At 39.4% G+C, this 18,467-nt stretch overlaps 1 protein-coding gene across 4 annotated transcripts in view; it reads right to left on the bottom strand.

Moving 5' to 3' along the window:
- Positions 1-18,467, bottom strand: part of CLCN4 (chloride voltage-gated channel 4) — a 99,047-nt gene that overhangs the window by 15,956 nt on the left and 64,624 nt on the right. For all 4 annotated transcript variants that reach the window (XM_077480849.1, XM_077480847.1, XM_077480848.1 and 1 more), the window contains 2 exons: positions 13,392-13,578; positions 9,480-9,878 (listed from right to left, as the gene is read on the bottom strand). In XM_077480849.1, coding sequence (XP_077336975.1) covers positions 9,480-9,878; positions 13,392-13,578 — 586 coding nt within the window. The remainder of the gene's footprint in view (positions 1-9,479; positions 9,879-13,391; positions 13,579-18,467) is intronic.

Raw genomic sequence — 18,467 nt, 5'->3', positions numbered from 1 at the left:
CTGTGAGATCCTGTGATAGTCCCCTGCACAGTAGGCAAAATGGTTGCTTACCAAATTGCATGCACCTTCTGTCAAGGGAGGTCAATGACTATTGTGGCTCTAAACCCAGCCAGGGCCTTTTAAATGTCCCAGAAGTCTCATAGGGCATGTGAAGTTCCCATCCAAGTAACAATATCACAGACGGACCTTGCTGTTACCCATGGAAATCTTCAGCTCTTCATACATGTCTGCACCATTTGAAGGGAATGCAGAGTACTGAGCGAGCAGCACCTGTCTAACTACCACAAGTGCCTTGTACAATAAGGAGCAAGTTCCTCTAAATCTGAAGCCACCAAATCAATCACTGTTTTCAGGTGATTTATTTAAGTGTGGCAATTATCTTAGGTGTCAATTAAGGATGAGCCAAACACCCCCCAGTTCAGTTCGCACCACAACTTACAAACAGGCAAAAAATTCAGACGAACACCGTAAAAGTCTATGGCACATGAACATGAAAAATCAATATTGCTCATTTTAAAGGCTTATATGCAAGTTATTACTATAAACAGTGTTTGGGGACCTGAGTCCTGCCCCAAGGGACATGTATCAATGCAACAAAAGTTTTAAAAACTGCAGTTTTTTCAGGAGCAGTGATTTTAATAATGCTTAAAGTGAAACAATAAAAATGAAAGATTCCCTTAAATATCATGCCTGGGGGGTGTCTATAGTATGTCTGTAAAGTGGAGCAGTTTTTGTGTTTAGAACAGTACCACAGCAAAATGACATTTCTAAAGGAAAAAAAGTAATTTAAAACTGCTTGCGTCTGTAATGAATTTGTCTCTGCAATATAGATAAAACTCATTGAAAAAAAATGGCATGGGTCCCCCCCTCCAGTCCATTACCAGGCTCTTTGGGTCTGGTATGAATATTAAGGGGAACCCTGCACCAAATTTAAAAAAGAAAATGGCGTAGGGGTGCCCTAAAATCCATACCAGACCGTTAAGATCTGGTATGGATTTTAAGGGGAACCCTGCACCAAAAAAACAATGGTCCCCCCAAAATCAATACCAGACCCTTATCCAAGCATGCAACCTGGCAGTCCACAGGAAAAGAGGGGGGGACGAGAGCGGGCCTCCCCTCTGAACCATACCAGGCCACATGCCCTCAACATGGGGGGTGCTTTGGAGTCACCTCAAAGCACCTTGTCCCCATGTTGATGGGGACAAGGACCTCATCCCCACAACCCTTGCCCGGTGGTTGTGGGGGTCTGCGGGCGGGGGGCTTATCGGAGTCTGGAAGCCCCCTTTAACAAGGTGACTCCCAGATACCCACCTTCCACCCTATTGTAACATTGTACCCCTACCAATTCACAAGAAAAGTGTAAAAAAAAAACCTCCGAATAACCAAAGTTCGGCCCGAACTTATGCTCGGGGCTGAACCATTCGCCCATCCCTGGTGTCAACCCAGGACAAAGCCCCCCTCTCAAAATCAACATGTCATTCAACCATTCTGTAATTCTATCTCTGGAATCCCTTTCTACTGCCTTGCAGTGTAGAGCCCAGCACAGTCCATTCACATCACACTGTCCAATCGTTATGTACAGACATGCCTCCTACTACACAGCACTGGCACTTCCTAGATGCGATAATGCCGGCCATGTGACACAGCTTCTTCCAATCTGATTTTGACTTTGGATTGGAGGAATCAGTGTCACATGACTGGCTTCACATCCCAGATGTTAGGGGTCCTGGGGTCCTACAATGTGCTGATGATCCTTTGCGTATGTATGCCTATATAGAGTATGTAAATGGCATTTTTCTTTAAAAACCTCTTCTTCTGCACAAGGAAAGCCACAGCCCACCATGAGCCACGAGCCACCATTTAAGCTAGTTTACACGTACTAGAAAAAGGAGATTCTGAGAGGAAAGGAGGGGGTTCAAAACATGGAACACCATAACCATGAATTACCTCAATATCCCCCAGCAAAGTGACGGACTATCTTGATACCAGATTATATAAAAACGTATAAATTTATTCTTAAATACAATTTAAAAGTTTTTTTGAAAAAAAGGAAAACAAATACATAAGGAATTTCAATTAATACAAAGTATAACTATGACATGGATATGTATGTTACGGCGATATTGTGTATCCAGTTCGGTCTTTGTATTCTACTAGTTTCGCGACTGATTCTGTCGCTTCTTCAGGAGACCTTGTTTGTCTGAAATTGAACATATCATGTCAAAACATTTATTCTTATTACATAGTTTAACATAGTTCAAAAAGAACTATGTTAAACTATGTAATAAGAATAAATGTTTTGACATGATATGTTCAATTTCAGACAAACATGGTCTCCTGAAGAAGCGACAGAATCAGTCGCGAAACTAGTAGAATACAAAGACCGAACTGGATACACAATATCGCCGTAACATACATATCCATGTCATAGTTATACTTTGTATTAATTGAAATTCCTTATGTATTTGTTTTCCTTTTTTTCAAAAAAACGTTTAAATTGTATTTAAGAATAAATTTTACGTTTTTATATAATCTGGTATCAAGATAGTCCGTCACTTTGCTGGGGGATATTGAGGTAATTCATGGTTATGGTGTTCCATGTTTTGAACCCCCTCCTTTCCTCTCAGAATCTCCTTTTTCTATGACTAATTTATAAGGATGAGAATACCGTATATTTGGATATATTCCTTCTATAATTCTTGAGGCACAACAATATAATTACTAATAGTTTACACGTACAAATAGACAATAGATGATTGTCACCATGATTGCGGATTGTGGCAGCAGGAGACAATACTAAGACTGCCCTTGCCTATTTACCTTGCAGGAAGAAGCAATTAGACGTGTTTAATATTTTCAGCCAATAGCTACTGTTTTTACCTATAAAATAACCTTGTGCCGGGTTGCTATGCTACCCTTGCCAGATACCAAGCATAGCATGTATGGGGAATATATGAGTGCCTGTCCATATAACCCTCTAGGCAAAGCTATGGCAAGTTTAAATATTGCAATGATATTAAAGGCAGCTTCTCCTTTCAAAATGATGTACAAATCCTATCAATTCCAGGAGGACCTTGCTATCTATGAGCATGTACAGATCTCATCAGACACCCTCTACTGTCTGAGTGCAACAAAAATGGAATAGTAACATGCATTGCAATGGTCAATACTCAAATGTAATTGGACTTGAAACCACCATCAGTTTTGTTGTCTCATTGCTGTCTTCTGCAAGGGCCAGTAAAATTCCACAATTACCAGGAAAATTCTGGACATCAGTACTTGGCTTATGATTGTCTTTTTTGTATCTTGGTGGAAAAAAAGTGGAAACGGAAGTGGAAATTGAAGCTGGTTATAAATAACTATTGTTATTATTATAAGGGATTTATATAGCGCAGACAATTAATAAGGCCCTAAAGCAGGGATATGCAATTAGCGGACCTCCAGCTGTTGCAAAACTACAAGTCCCATGAAGCATAGCAAGACTGACAGCCACAAGCATGACACCCAGAGGCATCATGGGACTTGTACTTTTGCAACAGCTAGAGGTCCACGAATTGCATATCCCTGCCCTAAAGTAGAAGAAAAATTCTAAAAGTAAAATAGGGAAGAATAACGAACATTATAGATTCCTTCAGTCCAAATAATTTAGTCTTATATGCTGAGATAATAGAAATGTATAGGAGATACCAGAGAGATTAAAAATACTGTGTTAAATGTGTGAATAATTGTCTCATAATTACTGATGTTGTACAGATGTCTTGTATTAGTTGTATTTTTAAGCAAGAAATGTAATGACAGTATTTTTGCTTACCAGCATTCCAAATATCACACATGTATATTATTTTACAAAAATGTAATTACATTTTAAAGCAAAATGGTTTGAATAAAAGAGCTCTTAAAAGGGGGACTGGCAGCATGTTTTAGCAGATAAAATATTTGTAGAGTTTAATTTTCCCTAAACATAATACATTTTTTATTTAAAATAAACGAGGTTGTATGTTTCTGCTTAACCTCCCTGGCGGTACGATTATTTCGAATTTTAGGTGCTAAAAGCGGTACAATTATTTTGCATGAAAAGTTGGCGTTTTATATTGTAGTCCTGTAATTCTTAGGAATAACTCTCTTAAATCTGTCTAAACCAGAGTCTAGTAGACATCCCGGGTATGATAAAGTTTGAAAAATGAAATCATAAATTATAATATAATAAATAACTATAAATAATTGTACCAAATAATAATATAACAATAATAAAAATTATTCAATAATGTAATCAAATCAAAAACACTGAAATTTGCTCAGTTGCAGAATTGTCACTGTCATTACTTTTCAATATTTGATGACAGATCTCGCCACAAATCGCTGTCGCTCAATTCTGCGAGTGATTCTAATTTATTATCGCTGTTTTCTAGCTGGTCTAAAAAACATTTTTGATGTAAAGGGACAGTTTTGGTTGTTATGGACAATCTCCAGTTTCCAGGCATAAAGAACAGTTTTTATAATATAAAACTGCATGCAGGACACTGGACAGACCACTAGGGACAAAGGGGATGTGAAATATTTACATACAGAAATGTAATCTGTAAGATTACATTATACTGTATGCATACTGTTTGTTTCACTTTTTGAATTTGGCGCCGATCTCCGTCCCCGTGCGTCGCAACACTCGCAGGGAACGGAGATCGGCTCCGTGATAGATCGAGCAAGACACGGCTCGTTCGTACAGCGGGGAGACAACGCGGGATCCGAGGGAGAAGGTAAGTAAACCTCCTCCTGGATCCAGCGATGCAGTCCCGAGTCTGGCTCGCTAATGGTACAAAAATTCCACCCCGAGCCAGACTCGGAAGACCGTCAGGGGGGTTAAAAAGGCCACATCCTTAATACGGATAGAGAAAGAAATCTAGAAATATAAGAGCTAGCTCATTGAGGGACTATGTCATCCAGAGTGAATATAACAGAGAGACGGAAGGATCCGTGTAAATACAAAGGCATGTATACATGTGGAGGCTGCAATCACTGTCGATTTCTACACACAGGTCCATCAGTTATACTACCAAATGGACGTTAAGGATAAACATTTTGTTAACACTTGTGGTGTAGTATATTTCTTGCTCTGCGGTTCCTTCCATGTTGGCAAAACTAAAATGAATTGTGGAAAAGAATCTATAGGCACATTACACAGTATGCAAACTTTCAACCCCGAGTTGCCCCTTGGTAGGCATGTTACAATCAGTGGGATTTTTTCTAACGTAAAGTTTTTTGCTCTGGATCAGATCCACCACAGCTCCCAGGGTGGGGATTGGAACAAACTTCTCCTCCAGAAGGAGCTTAGGTGGATCCATTCCCTCAGATCTACCATGTATCCTGAGGCAGGTAATTATAAGCCCTTTTTGGAGGGGTTTGTCTCAGGAGAAAGGGAGAAATAATCAATTCTCTTCTCCTTCTCTCTCCCCTCATGATTCATCTATTTGTTCTCTATTATGTAATCTTACCAATTTATGACTTCCTTCAGGCTGGTGATGCTCATTGTCACACACAGTCACTTTCTATGTATTTCACTATTTTTTTTTGAAGAGTGATCAGTTGTGGATCACCTTTTTTTTTCTCTCTCTTTCTTCATACTTTTTTCAAACATTTTCCCTTATCCCCCCTTTTTTGGATGTGGCTCTACTGTGGTGTTTGCCCGCACTGCGCAGGTCGGTGGGATACAGAGTTGGATATGGACACCGGGGGATATTCCTCAAGGTGTCACTTCCTTATACTTTGCATCAGCCTTATTTACGCTGTTTACATCGGGGTTGAGAGATACCCTCTATTATTACCCGTGATCCTTTGGATGCTTTTTTCCATCTGGCTCCCCATTGCCGCTGTGAAGGTGATGGCCACCCCCACTCGGTTGTGCGGGGTCACACCGTGCGCCCTGTTCCCAGGGGTTCTACTATTTATGGCTTGGGGTGACACTCTGAACGTGCAGGTTTGATGAGCAGACTCTCTCCTCCCTTCCCACAGGAGGTGGATTGATTAATTACACAGATGACTTAACTATATATAGACAGCCCCAGTATCTCTGGGAGTAGTCTGGTCTCAGATGAGCAGAGCTTGACAAGCTGTGTGGATCATCTTAGCAGGTATGCATTTACTTAGTGGAATATTTCAGTTAGATTGTTTTAATATTTGAGAACAAGATAGATGAATATCATCTCTCTTTCTTTCCCATTATATTATAGTACTTTGTATTTCATTTTTTATTCAATTTGATCTGGACACCAGTCCATGATTATCCTGAAATCATATTGCATACTCCTCAGGCTTTTCTAGTATATTTTGAATATGCTTCAAGCAAGGCTATATAGCAAGGATATGCAATTAGCGGACCTCCAGCTGTTGCAGAACTACAAGTGACATGAGGCATAGCAAGACTCTGACAGTCACAAGCATGACAGCCAGAGGCAGAGGCATGATGGGACTTTAGTTTTGTAACAGCTGGAGGTCCACTGATTGCATATTCCTGCTATATATTGATTGATGTTCATAAGCATCTCTTTAAAAGATATATCCCTTAGGCTGAGGGTTTTTTCATCTTTAATAGGTAATTTTATTTACCATTTAATATGTGTTTTTGTATTACTCTTTTAGATTCATATAGCACCTTACTTATGAGATATATGCCCCTTTCCCTCTTTGTCCATGCAAAGTGATCCCAGAGTGCCCCCCTTGATTCACCCTGAAAGCTGGGGAGGCCTTTCTATCTTTTTCCCTTGCATCACATACTCACCACCTTTCATTGACTAACTTCTACCATTTCCACTGTTTTTATACTTTTATTTTATATATACCATATGTACTATGATTGTTAAAACCTTCCCTGAAGAATGAGCTTCAAGGACTCTGAAATGTGTTGGGATTGGTTTATATATAACAATTGTACTCTCATCTCATTTATCAATTTTTCTGAGGGGAGATTTATTTCTCTTAATACATTTTTATTTGTCCATTTCTGCCTATAAAAAAATGCCAGTGTAATGGGTTAACTTTACGGATCATGAATCCCGTTTCCAGCATCTATGTTTGTATCCATCTTTGCTGTTTGAATACTAAACCTTACCACCATTGGAGAGTGCTGTTTAGATATGGGAGACATTGAAATGAAAAAGCAACTTGAGCAGCTGTTTTAGAGCACAGCGGGGTGTACTCAAAGCCAGGGAGCCACAGGCAAGAATTATCTGCAGCAAAAACAACCCATGATATTGGCAGATTTTTTAGTGGCTGCATGAAAGGGTATGATTGTTAAATTTTTAGTGAAAGTGTAGTTCTACATGAAATAGAAGCAGAGCTGACACTTTAACAGGTGGGCACTGACAGCAAATCACCCAGCAGCGTATTATATCACCCATTAATACCATAGTATATCACACTGGGGTATTTAATGTCACCCAACTGTGCCATTCAGCAGAGACATGCAATATAATCCAGGGGAAGCCTTCCATCTAACAGAAACATATTATCCGGTCACAAGATATCACTTAGAAGGAGCATATTAGAATAGCTAGTTACAAATTACCACCATCTAGTATTTACTCATTTAAAGGCTGTTAAGCCCCAAACATCAGCATTTATGTTGTGGTGGAATTAAGTGTCAAGGGATGGGATTTGTTACCGACAGGGCATTTACATTATGTGATTTTTATAAACATGAGACCCACTGATCTATCTTAATATACTACTTCTGTTCACTCAGGACCCCACTGTGGGTACACAGGCTCTCCATATGGAGTTACCCCTTTACCTCATAGTTTACACTGTAGTAGCAGAAGTACTGTCCACTTTAGGCTTCTAGTACATGTGAGTGGAGCTATTGATTTTCATTGAATAAATTGTATCTCTTAATGCACTATTGTGGTCTGCATGTATCTAGACCCTGAAAGTGTTCCTGAAAGAGAACTACGTAGAAGCAGTTTTCTATGGCAACCAAGATGGGCTTATGATCCCTGCTATTCTGAGTATACCCCAAAATGCTGAACAATACTGACTTATGTATACTATGGTAACCCCAATAGGCATAACATTCATAATAGTTTTGTGAGTGCAGTCTTTTGTCTATTTATTTTTTTCAAAGCTATAGGGCCTCTAACACTAGGGGCGCACTAAATGACTTTGTTTTGTTTTACAATCATCTGGTTTACGCCCTACAATATGTAACTGCTACACTAGAATTTGAGCTTTATGTACTATCCACAGGAACTTATTTTGCCCTTTGCACTGTTTTGACAAGTGTAGCCCAGAAAGGAACTTCTTAGCCCTTGTACACACGGGTGGACATTCCGACGGAAAATGTCTGATCAGACCATGTTGTCGGATAATCCGACCATATGTAGGCTACATCGGACTGTTTCCGTCGGAATATCCGACTGACAAAGTTTTAGAGCTGGGCTATAAAATTTTCCGACAACATGATCCGATTGGACTTTGTCCGATCATTTGTAGAGAATTACGATCGGACAAAGTGCCACGCATGCTCAGGTCAAATTCCTAGACCAAAGCTATTGGCTACTAGCCTGAACGTAGTCCCATCGTAACAAAATAACGCCATCTCGTTACGAACGATCGGATTTTCCGACAACTTTGTCCGACCGTGTGTATGCAACACCAGTTTTGGCAAAATCCATCGGACAAAATCTTACGGATTTTGTTGTCGGAATGTCCGACCGTGTGTACAAGGGCTTAGTATTAGAACAAAAACAACAAGCTTGTATGGCGCTGGACTGCTACATCACTATCTTAGTAGATACCAATTTTATTTATCTTAGTAGTAGAATGTCTAGTGCGGGAGGCCGAATTTGGCCATTTATCTTTTCTAACTAATCAGTAATTAAAAGCACTAAACATTCTGCTTAAATATGCTTTGATCTATTTAAGCTATATTTTCCCGATTGGTACTCATCTGGGACATGTGCTATTTCTATATGTGACTAGTTCAACATTTATATACAAATTTGTGTGCATTGTATGGATCCTTCTAATTAAACTAAAATCCCTGTGATTTACACACGCCACACTGTATAAAAATATAATAATGAATTTCCAGAATTGTATTCCACAAAAAACAATGTATAGCTAACATAAGATTATGTGCCTAGGAACTAAACTTGAGTTTAATATACTGTTCAAGATATGGATGTGTTTCAGATGTAGAGTAAAATTTAATATTTAGGAGATCTTATATCTATAACTTCCAGCTGCGAATGAAAAGATACATGTTAAGTTTGGAACATTTGTCTTGATTTCAGTATATGAAGTTAGGCTCGAATTTATTGTATAATTTAAGGAATATTTGCAAAGAGAATTTTAAATCTATTGAAATCCTAAAAAAAACTTTTTTGTTTACTTCAGCAACATGTGCTCAAATAGTAAATGATGACAGAAAACTAATGTTAGATGTAAACAAATCAGTGAAAACCTCATGCCCAAAACCAGAAACTTACTTATTGCAATTATAAGTTCTCTTCTTTGAGCAAAACCAATTAGACGTTCGGAGTCTCTGGATACCACAACAGGGAAACCATTATAATCAGTGTCCTTGATTAGAGTCTCCACATCTTCTACTGTCATATTGTCCTGGGTAAGAAGAGAGAGTGGTGGCTCACCACGACGAGGCCGCATGACGTCCGTGGCCAGTGTCCTGTGGGTGAACTCATCCTTTACATCAAGAAATGGGTATCCATTTAAATGTATATGTGCTTCATAAATTCCTTCTTTTCCAAATGCATCTGCTACCCATTTACTGGTGACGGCAGCTGCCATTAGTGGTACAATGTACTCCAGACCACCCGTCAACTCAAACATGATGACAACCAAGGAAACTGTCATCCTGGTGACACCACCTATTAAAAAAACAAGATAACATTTTCATTTGAGGTCTACTGTATATAGTGCTTGACACAAAATAATTTTTATCTTTTGAGAATGTTACCATTAAAAAAAATACATGTTAACCCAGAGGCTAAAAAAAGGTCTTACAGGATTTAAGTGCTAGATGATAGGGGTGAGCAAATTTGATTAAGCAACTTCTAAAATTTCTCAGAAATAAAACTTTACATTTTTCTCATTGAGCTGCTTAAAGTGGTTTTAAAGGCAGAAGGTTTTACATCTCAATGCATTCTATGAAAAACCTTCAATGTGCAGCAGCCCCCAACAGCTCCTCTAATACTTACCTGAGCTCCATCCCAATCTGGCGATGTTGCACGAGAGCCTCAGCTGTCCGGGGACACAACAGCAAGCGCCATTGGCTCTAGCTGATGACAATCAAGGTCAATAAACCAATGTGGGGAGAGAGGGGGTGGAGTGTCTGAGTGCACACACAGAACAGCTCTGGGCTGTTCTGTGCAAAAAAAACTGCACAAAGCAGGTAAGTATGACATGTTTGTTATTTTTAAACAAAAGTGAAACTTTAAGTGAAATTTGACTGAAGAAATTCTCTTTTTCCTTTATTTGGAGGATATGCTTTTTTTTGGGTAGTTTAGTTTATTCATTCATTGTTCTTTGTATTTCTGTTTTTTTTTTAAATTGGTATTTGATCATTTTAGTGTGTACAGTGTATTTGATACGGTTTATGTTATTGTTATTTGGGTGTACTGTGCACGTGCAACTCAGTGTACATTCTTAGCATATCTCAGTGCTGAGATGGAAGAACTTCTGTGTGTACTGTATGTGCAGGAATTATGTCATTTCGGCTCAGTCAAATAAGATGGCCGAAAATTCTGCACCCCAAAAAAAACAGACAAAAATGTCAGCACTGGTGATGGAGGAAGGGTAGATGACTTTTCTTCTGATTTAAATGTGATTACCCAATTTTGTAAGATTACCCAATTTTGCAAAATTAGAACATTTTATGAAGTTTCTGGGAAATGAAGACTATGAATGTCAGTCATTCCTACTTACTGGCCATTAAGAATGGATGAGACCTGCTTGGTCACCTTGTGGTCTAAACTAAAAATCCAATAGTGCCAGCATATATAGATCTGTGGTCCGGGAAAACCTGGAAGCCCCAGAATGACAGCAGTATTGAGTTAAACTCTTAAGATGTCTTTAAAGTATATGATTAAGTTTTCAGTATGATACCACACACTGAACATGGCAACATTGTCAAGTTTCAAATGTGATACTGTCTTCCACAACTAGAATTACCAGTGCAAGCAAAGGTCTATAATATTTGAAAACAGGATATTAAAAGTCCACAATTATAATGTATTCAGAATGATTGAGCATTCTATTGTATACAAAACTTTAAGGTAGTTCATAGAGTTTTCATTTTTTTAATATGCTGATCCAATTTTGTCTACAATATTTCTCCTTTGTTTAAGTCACATGTAAAAAAGTTTTATCTTTCTACTGCCAGCTGGAAACACAGAATAAAATTACTTTTATTCTGGCAGTAAGGATGGCCACACAATTGTAATTTTATTGCCTGAGAACAAGTTTTTTATAAACTTAAAACATAATTTCAGTGTTTTAGGTTTCTGGCAAATGTGATATTATAAGGTAGATGAGAAATATAATCAGCTTTGTAAATAGTAGTTATTTCCTGCAATGTTCTGTTATGCTTGTATTGGCCATTTCTTTGCTTTAGGTATAACTGAAGGCAAAACTTTTTTATTCTTTTTTTTTTTAGTTTTTGAGTGGCGAGGAATTAGAACCTCTGTTAGGAAGATTTACTCTCTCTTTTCTCTCCAGGTGACCATTGTTGAGTCTGAATGTGAGGAAAACTTAAAGTTGAGCTGCCACCGTAATAAAAATAGAGGGCAACTATTCTGTTCCCAAGCCAACGGTCTAAGAGACAATTTACCTCACTTGGGAGCAGTGTTGGCCGGTCCATAATGGGCACAGGGGCGCTGCCCCCCAATGCTCCCAAGGTTAGTTTGCCAAAAAAGAAAGCTACTTTAACATGTTGAAAACTGTTAGTCATATTATCATTCTATTTTAAATGAATCACTCATATGTGTCACATAATGTGTGTACTGTGCGGGGCGCTGGACTAATGGGTGTAAATGTGATGTGAGCATATGATTTCAGGCTGAGGCTCTAATTAGCTTGATTACCACCAACTTTTGATTTTAGTGAATCAATATTTGTCATCGCGTCACTTCCCGTTTTGCGGCTTCTCATCCCGTGGAGGTGATACTGCCGGGAGAAAGTGCTGGGCAAGGTAATGCGGATGGGGCAGAATTGTATTGTCTGTGTGATCTTAGAATATATTCATCTCTATATCTCTGTATGTATGTGAGTGCGGACCTGGAGGGGTTTGTTTGCGGCCCCCCCAAACATTTTTAGTACCAGTTCTTGGGAGAGATTTTCTCACTTCCTGTGATGTCTACAGGAAATAAAAAGAAGGGAAAAAACAGACAAGGGTTTAACATTCTCTATTCCATCCAAAATGGAAAACAATATTGGCTTTAGATATACTTTAAATCTCCAAATATAAAGGAAACCTGTATGAGGGGGAAACACGTCTTCACTTGGCCACCTCTCCACCTGATGTTGTCAGTGCTTGGCTATCTTTGCTGATCATCCACGTTTAGTATTTTTAATGTTTTTCCAGATCAGTGACTTAGAGGTCAAAGAAAGTGGGATAATAAGCAGAAGCAAGTCAGTCTTCCAGTGCTAAGGAAGTAGTGGAGAGTTTTATAGAAGTGCAGATGGGATCAGAACAGTGATAGTCTGAAAGTGCACTAACTCATTTGCAATCAATCAGAAATTCCCTAACTGAAGTCAGGAGTGTACGAAATTCATTCTGAATAATTGCAATGGATACTGCATGTTGCACTAAAAGTAGTTTAGTGCTATATAATATATTTATAAAGCAGTGATTGTGACATTCACCAAACATTCACTGCAGGTGAATCTTACTAGTGCATGTGTATTGAATTACAGTGATTGATTTACCTGCAATGGATGTTTTTGGCGAATGTCACATTCACGGCTCTATAAATATACCCCATATGAGTACTGCACTTTGCTCATATGGATCACAGCAATTGGTTCACTTAAATGCCTTCCTGCCCAGCTGCACATACTTGTTTTTTTACTCTCCTGCAATTTCATTCAGATACATTTGAAGAGGGCAGCAGTTTAGTGAACCTTTTGCTTTTTCCCTGCATGAGTAAAGCACAAGTTCATATTTAGGGTTGGTCCTTATACTGTTGTAATAGCAAACAATAGCTTACAAGCCTCTATTAGCCTAAAATGACTGAAAGTTTACATTATATTTATTAGGACATTTAACATTCACCGCAAATATTTTACGGCATAAAATGAACTAAGGTTTGATATTTCCTAGGATTGGAACACAAATTGGAATAAGACAATTGGTAAACAAGTAATAACCTACAATACTTCACCTAGACAAGCTGCAGCTCCCACCATGGCATATAGCCCTGGAGTAACACAGTCTGCTCCTGGTCTGCACCAATTCCTAAAGATGATCCAATCATGATGATGATAAGCCAGTTGCTCCACCCCGACTCCAACTATACGCCCAGCTATGGCTCCAACTGCTATGCTTGGAATGAACAAGCCAGATGGAATCTATAAAATATGAAATCCACAGCTAATGGCTCAAGAAGATAAAACAAAAATGTATTATGTAATACAATTTTTCAGCAGTTCTTCAAACAGTTTAAGGCCCCTTTGATGCGATCAGCCCACTCAGATCTGCCTGTCTATTTTTCAGGTGGATCCGAGCAGGCCACCAATTGACTTCTTTGGGCAGGCGGATGTCAGTGGACATGTGTTCGCTGACACCCACCTGCTATCCAATCCGGCAAGATCCGCTCAAAACAGACGGATGGCGATACGTTCGCCATCCGTCCAGCAGATCAGATTGGATGGGATTAGATGAAAATGGACAGGCTGTTCATTTTCATCCGATCTCCCCATAGAGAACAGCGTGAGCTCTGACAGTTCCGTCTCTGTGCAGTGAGCAGAGATGGACCTGTCATCCGCCTGCTCAGCAGGGATCAACAGAGCAATCCCCAGCTAAGCTAGCGGAGTCCGTCCAATGGGTTTGCCCTGTGTGAAAAAGGCCTAAGGGCTGATAAATATCACAATCACAAGTTCATTTCCATTAAATGCTGTTTTGCCAAGTTTAAAATAAGCTGCTCCATCCCTATGCAAGACAGAACTGCAAGTTTCAAATATTACTAGCTAAAAGCTATGAAATTGTATATGTGTTTGCAACATGAGTTATGTATTTATGTTTATAGGAACAAATCTGTCCCCTAAGGAGGTGATTAAACTTGGTGTAGCCAGGTTATGTACTACAGAAATATGGAGAAGGGGACATTGCCTTTTATTCTTCTCCAATGGCCAATGGCTCTGATGAAGGACATACCTTTGAAATGCATGAGCCAGCAAGCACCCTGGTAAGGTCTTCCCTATGCTCGAGATATCGGAGAGTCTGGGACAGTGTTGCCACATTGAGTGGTAACACTTGATAGGCATTTATACTACCTATGTTGGTAAGTAGTATCTATTTATTTTATTGACTCCTAATAAAAATTTTGCACTAGGCCAGTGCGCCCTTTTTCTTTCATCAACCCTTACAACCTCCACAATTGGGCCTGGACAAAAATGTCCTTATCGTAGTGTAAACGGACTGTGGGCATGCTTCAAATATAGCTCTATAAGTAATGGTTAGTAAACTGTAACTACTGTAACTGTAGTAGCACAGCCCTGAGGCTAGGAAGAAGGAGGAATTTGATATCAAGCTCACTTTTACAGGGTACATAGCTGACTACAATAGTTGTGTGCCTTTGTGCCTAACACTTCTTTTTATGCCTTGTCTTCCAGTTGTCACTGTCACTTTCTGGGATTAAAGCCCAACGCTTGCATTTTTTATTTTTTTTTCAATAGATTTGAGTGTGGAAAGGTTTGAAGAACTGTCAGGTATTTTTTTTTTAGTCCGTTACCCCAAGTATAAGATTTCCCAGTAGGAACACTGAATGAAGTAAAACACATTATCAGTAATAGGGGAATGTTTAGAACGTCTTTCAGTTTAATATAATTGTCTCTGTGTTCATAGTACAGTGACATTTGCTCCCGTATTTCTTGTCATGTTGTGACAAGCTGTCACAGGGTCAGAAAGTGAGGCAAGACAACAACTTGACAGACATTTTTGCTCTTCCCAACAAAAAGAATACCAAGTACTGTATTTTATTTATGTGACTGTGGTTTACTGTGCCCCCGATGAAGAAGTATTGACCTGTGTCAGGGAAGGGAACAGAGGCAGTTATTGAAAGTTTTTTTTTTATGTACCTGTGAATAGAAACACTGTAAGTGGAATTTTTTTTTTCTAATAAAAATGAAGGATTTCATGTTATGTGAGATTATGTTCCTTCTACCTGAATGTATGTGAAATGTGCCCTGGATGGTTTGTCAACTGGTATAGCTGGAATTAGGACCTGAAGCCTGTATACCCAATCAGTATAGGTCATATATAGAGGATGTGCAAGTCCATTGGGGGAGGGATCACACTAGGTTAGTTTTTTGTTCACTTGGATGTAATTCATGGATGGAGGATACATTTTGGGAAGAATCAGCATACTGAATCATCAGGGTTAGGAGACTGCGTGGACAATGTTTGAACACTGGAGTATGAATATCATATGGATATCATGTGTGGACACTATCTATGATCACTGGAACAGGGGTATGAACACAATCTCTTTAGGCGTTGGCCTTTATGAACATTGTTGGTGTTCTGTGACTGTGCTAGTTATGCTTATGTAGCGCTTCCCCCAGAAAGGGCTGCTTAATTTAGAAAAGGTTCTTTCCCAGACAGTGCAGGGGCAGCCAGGCATACAGTAACAGTTCAAAGTCTGGGGTAAACAATCAATCTCACAGCCTGTGGAGCCATAGCAAGCCAAAGCATGCAATCCAACTCCTCCGGAGTAAGGCCTAGTACACACTACCAGTTTTTATTCATTCAACCCAGCAGGTTCAACTAAAAAAACGGTCAGCTCCAGCCGGAGCCTCTGTACTAACAATACAATGTTAGTACAGAGATCTACACCACTGAGCCATTGTTCTCTTGAGAGGGGGACGGCCCCCCGCATTAGCCATTGGCTGAAAGCGCTGATCGGGAGCCAGTCGGCAGCTGGTTTGGCATGCTCGTCCGACAGAAGCTGGCATAAAGGCCAGTTTTAATTAAACCGGCCGGTGTCACTAGGCTTCAGCCAAAAATGAAATTTCCCTAGCAACCTAACTAGGGGGGTGCTATACTGCACTGGAATTATGATAACATTTATATGTAAATTTACAATATTGTTTATGTGAGATTTACATTTTTTATGATATGTATGCATGCACTAGAGAAGTAAAAAGTATATATATATATATATATATATATATATATATATATATATATATATATATATATATATATATATACAGTGGTGTGAAAAAGTGTTTGCCCCCTTCCTCATTTCCTGTTCCTTTGCATGTTTGTCACACTTAAGTGTTTCGGAACATCAAACCAATTTAAACAATAGTCAAGGACAACACAAGTAAACACAAAATGCAATTTGTAAATGAAGGTGTTTATTATTAAAGGTGAAAAAAAATCCAAACCATCATGGCCCTGTGTGAAAAAGTGATTGCCCCCTAAACCTAATAACTGGTTGGGCCACCCTTAGCAGCAACAACTGCAACCAAGCGTTTGTGATAACGTGCAATGAGGCTTTTACCGCGTCCTGGAGGAATTTTGGCCCACTCATCTTTGCAGAATTGTCCTAATTGAGTTACATTAGAGGGTTTTTGAGCATGAACGGCCTTTTTAAGGTCATACCACAACATCTCAATAGGATTCAGGTCAGGACTTTGGCTAGGCCACTCCAAAGTCTTCATTTTGTTTTTCTTCAGCCATTCGGTGGTGGACTTGCTGGTGTGTTTAGGATCATTGTCCTGCCGCAGAACCCAAGTTCGTTTCAGCTTGAGTACACGAACAGATGGTCAGACATTCTCCTTCAGGATCTCTTGGTAGACAGCAGAATTCATAGTTCCTTTTATCACGGCAAGTCTTCCAGGTCCTGAAGCAACAAAACAGCCCCAGACCATCACACTACCACCACCATATTTTACTGTTGGTATAATGTTCTTTTTATGAAATGCAGTGTTCCTTCTACGCCAGATATACTTGGACACACACCTTCCAAAGAGTTCCACTTTTGTCTCATCGGTCCACAGAATGTTGTCCCAAAAGTCTTGGGGATCATCAAGATGTGTTGTGGAGAAATTGAGACGAGCTTTGATGTTCTTTTTGCTCAGCAGTGGTTTTCTCCTTGGAACTCTGCCATGCAGGCCATTTTTGCCCAGTCTTTTCCTGATGGTGGAGGCATGAACGCTGACCTTAACTGAGGCAAGTGAGGCCTGCAGTTCCTTGGACGTTGTTGTGGGGTCTTTTGTGACCTCTTGGATGAGTCGTCGCTGCGCTCTTGGGGTAATTTTGGGCGGCCGGCCACTCCTGGGAAGGTTCACCACTGTTCCATGTCTTCGCCATTTGTGGATAATGGCTCTCACTGTGGTTCGCTGGATTCCCAAAGCTTTGGAAATGGCTTTATAACCCTTTTCAGACTGATAGATCTCAATTACTTTCTTTCTCAATTGTTCCTGAATTTCTTTGGGTCTCGGCATGATGTGTAGCTTTTAAGGATCTTCTGGTGGACCTTACTGTGTCAAGCAGCTCCTATTTAAGTGATGCCTTGATTGTGAACAGGTGTGGCAATAATCAGGCCTGGGTGTGGCTAGAGAAATTGAACTCAGGTGTGGACAACCACAGTTATAGTATGTTTTAACAAGGGGGGCAATCACTTTTTCACACAGGGCCATGATGGTTTGGATTTTTTTTCACCTTTAATAATAAACACCTTCATTTACAAATTGCATTTTGTGTTTACTTGTGTTGTCCTTGACTATTGTTTAAATTGGTTTGATGTTCTGAAACACTTAAGTGTGACAAACATGCAAAGAAACAGGAAATGAGGAAGGGGGCAAACACTTTTTCACACCACTGTATATATATATATTTACTTTTTTTTTTTTTTTTTTCATTGAACTATTTTATTTACGTTCATTAAAAGAACATTAGTTGTATTTTTAAGCATAAATAGTATAATTAGCTACATTCATATAGACATTGGCCACCAATGGTGCCATTTATAGAAAGAAGAAGAGACAGTAAGGCTTTGCTATATGCGTATGTGCCAACGATCAACATCCAATCAGAAGTTGAGAGTACGTTTTATTCAAGTGTTCTTGACCAAGCTGCACTGCTGCTACAATGGAAGTCAAGGATTAGGATGTGCTGTCTAGAACAGTGTGGTCTCATATAAGCTATCAAAAAGTAGGTGGCATCTGCCCCAGGGTGATTTACAGAGAATAACAGTCAGAATGAAACTGACCCTCCAAACTCAGCAGCA

The sequence above is a fragment of the Lithobates pipiens genome, unplaced genomic scaffold (genome assembly GCF_037356315.1).
Source record: "Lithobates pipiens isolate NorthernLeopardFrog02 unplaced genomic scaffold, aLitPip1_a1.2 Scaffold_16, whole genome shotgun sequence".
NCBI lineage: Eukaryota > Metazoa > Chordata > Amphibia > Anura > Ranidae > Lithobates > Lithobates pipiens.
The sequence above is the reverse complement of the archived record's forward strand: the minus strand, read 5'-3'. Positions and strand labels throughout refer to the sequence as shown.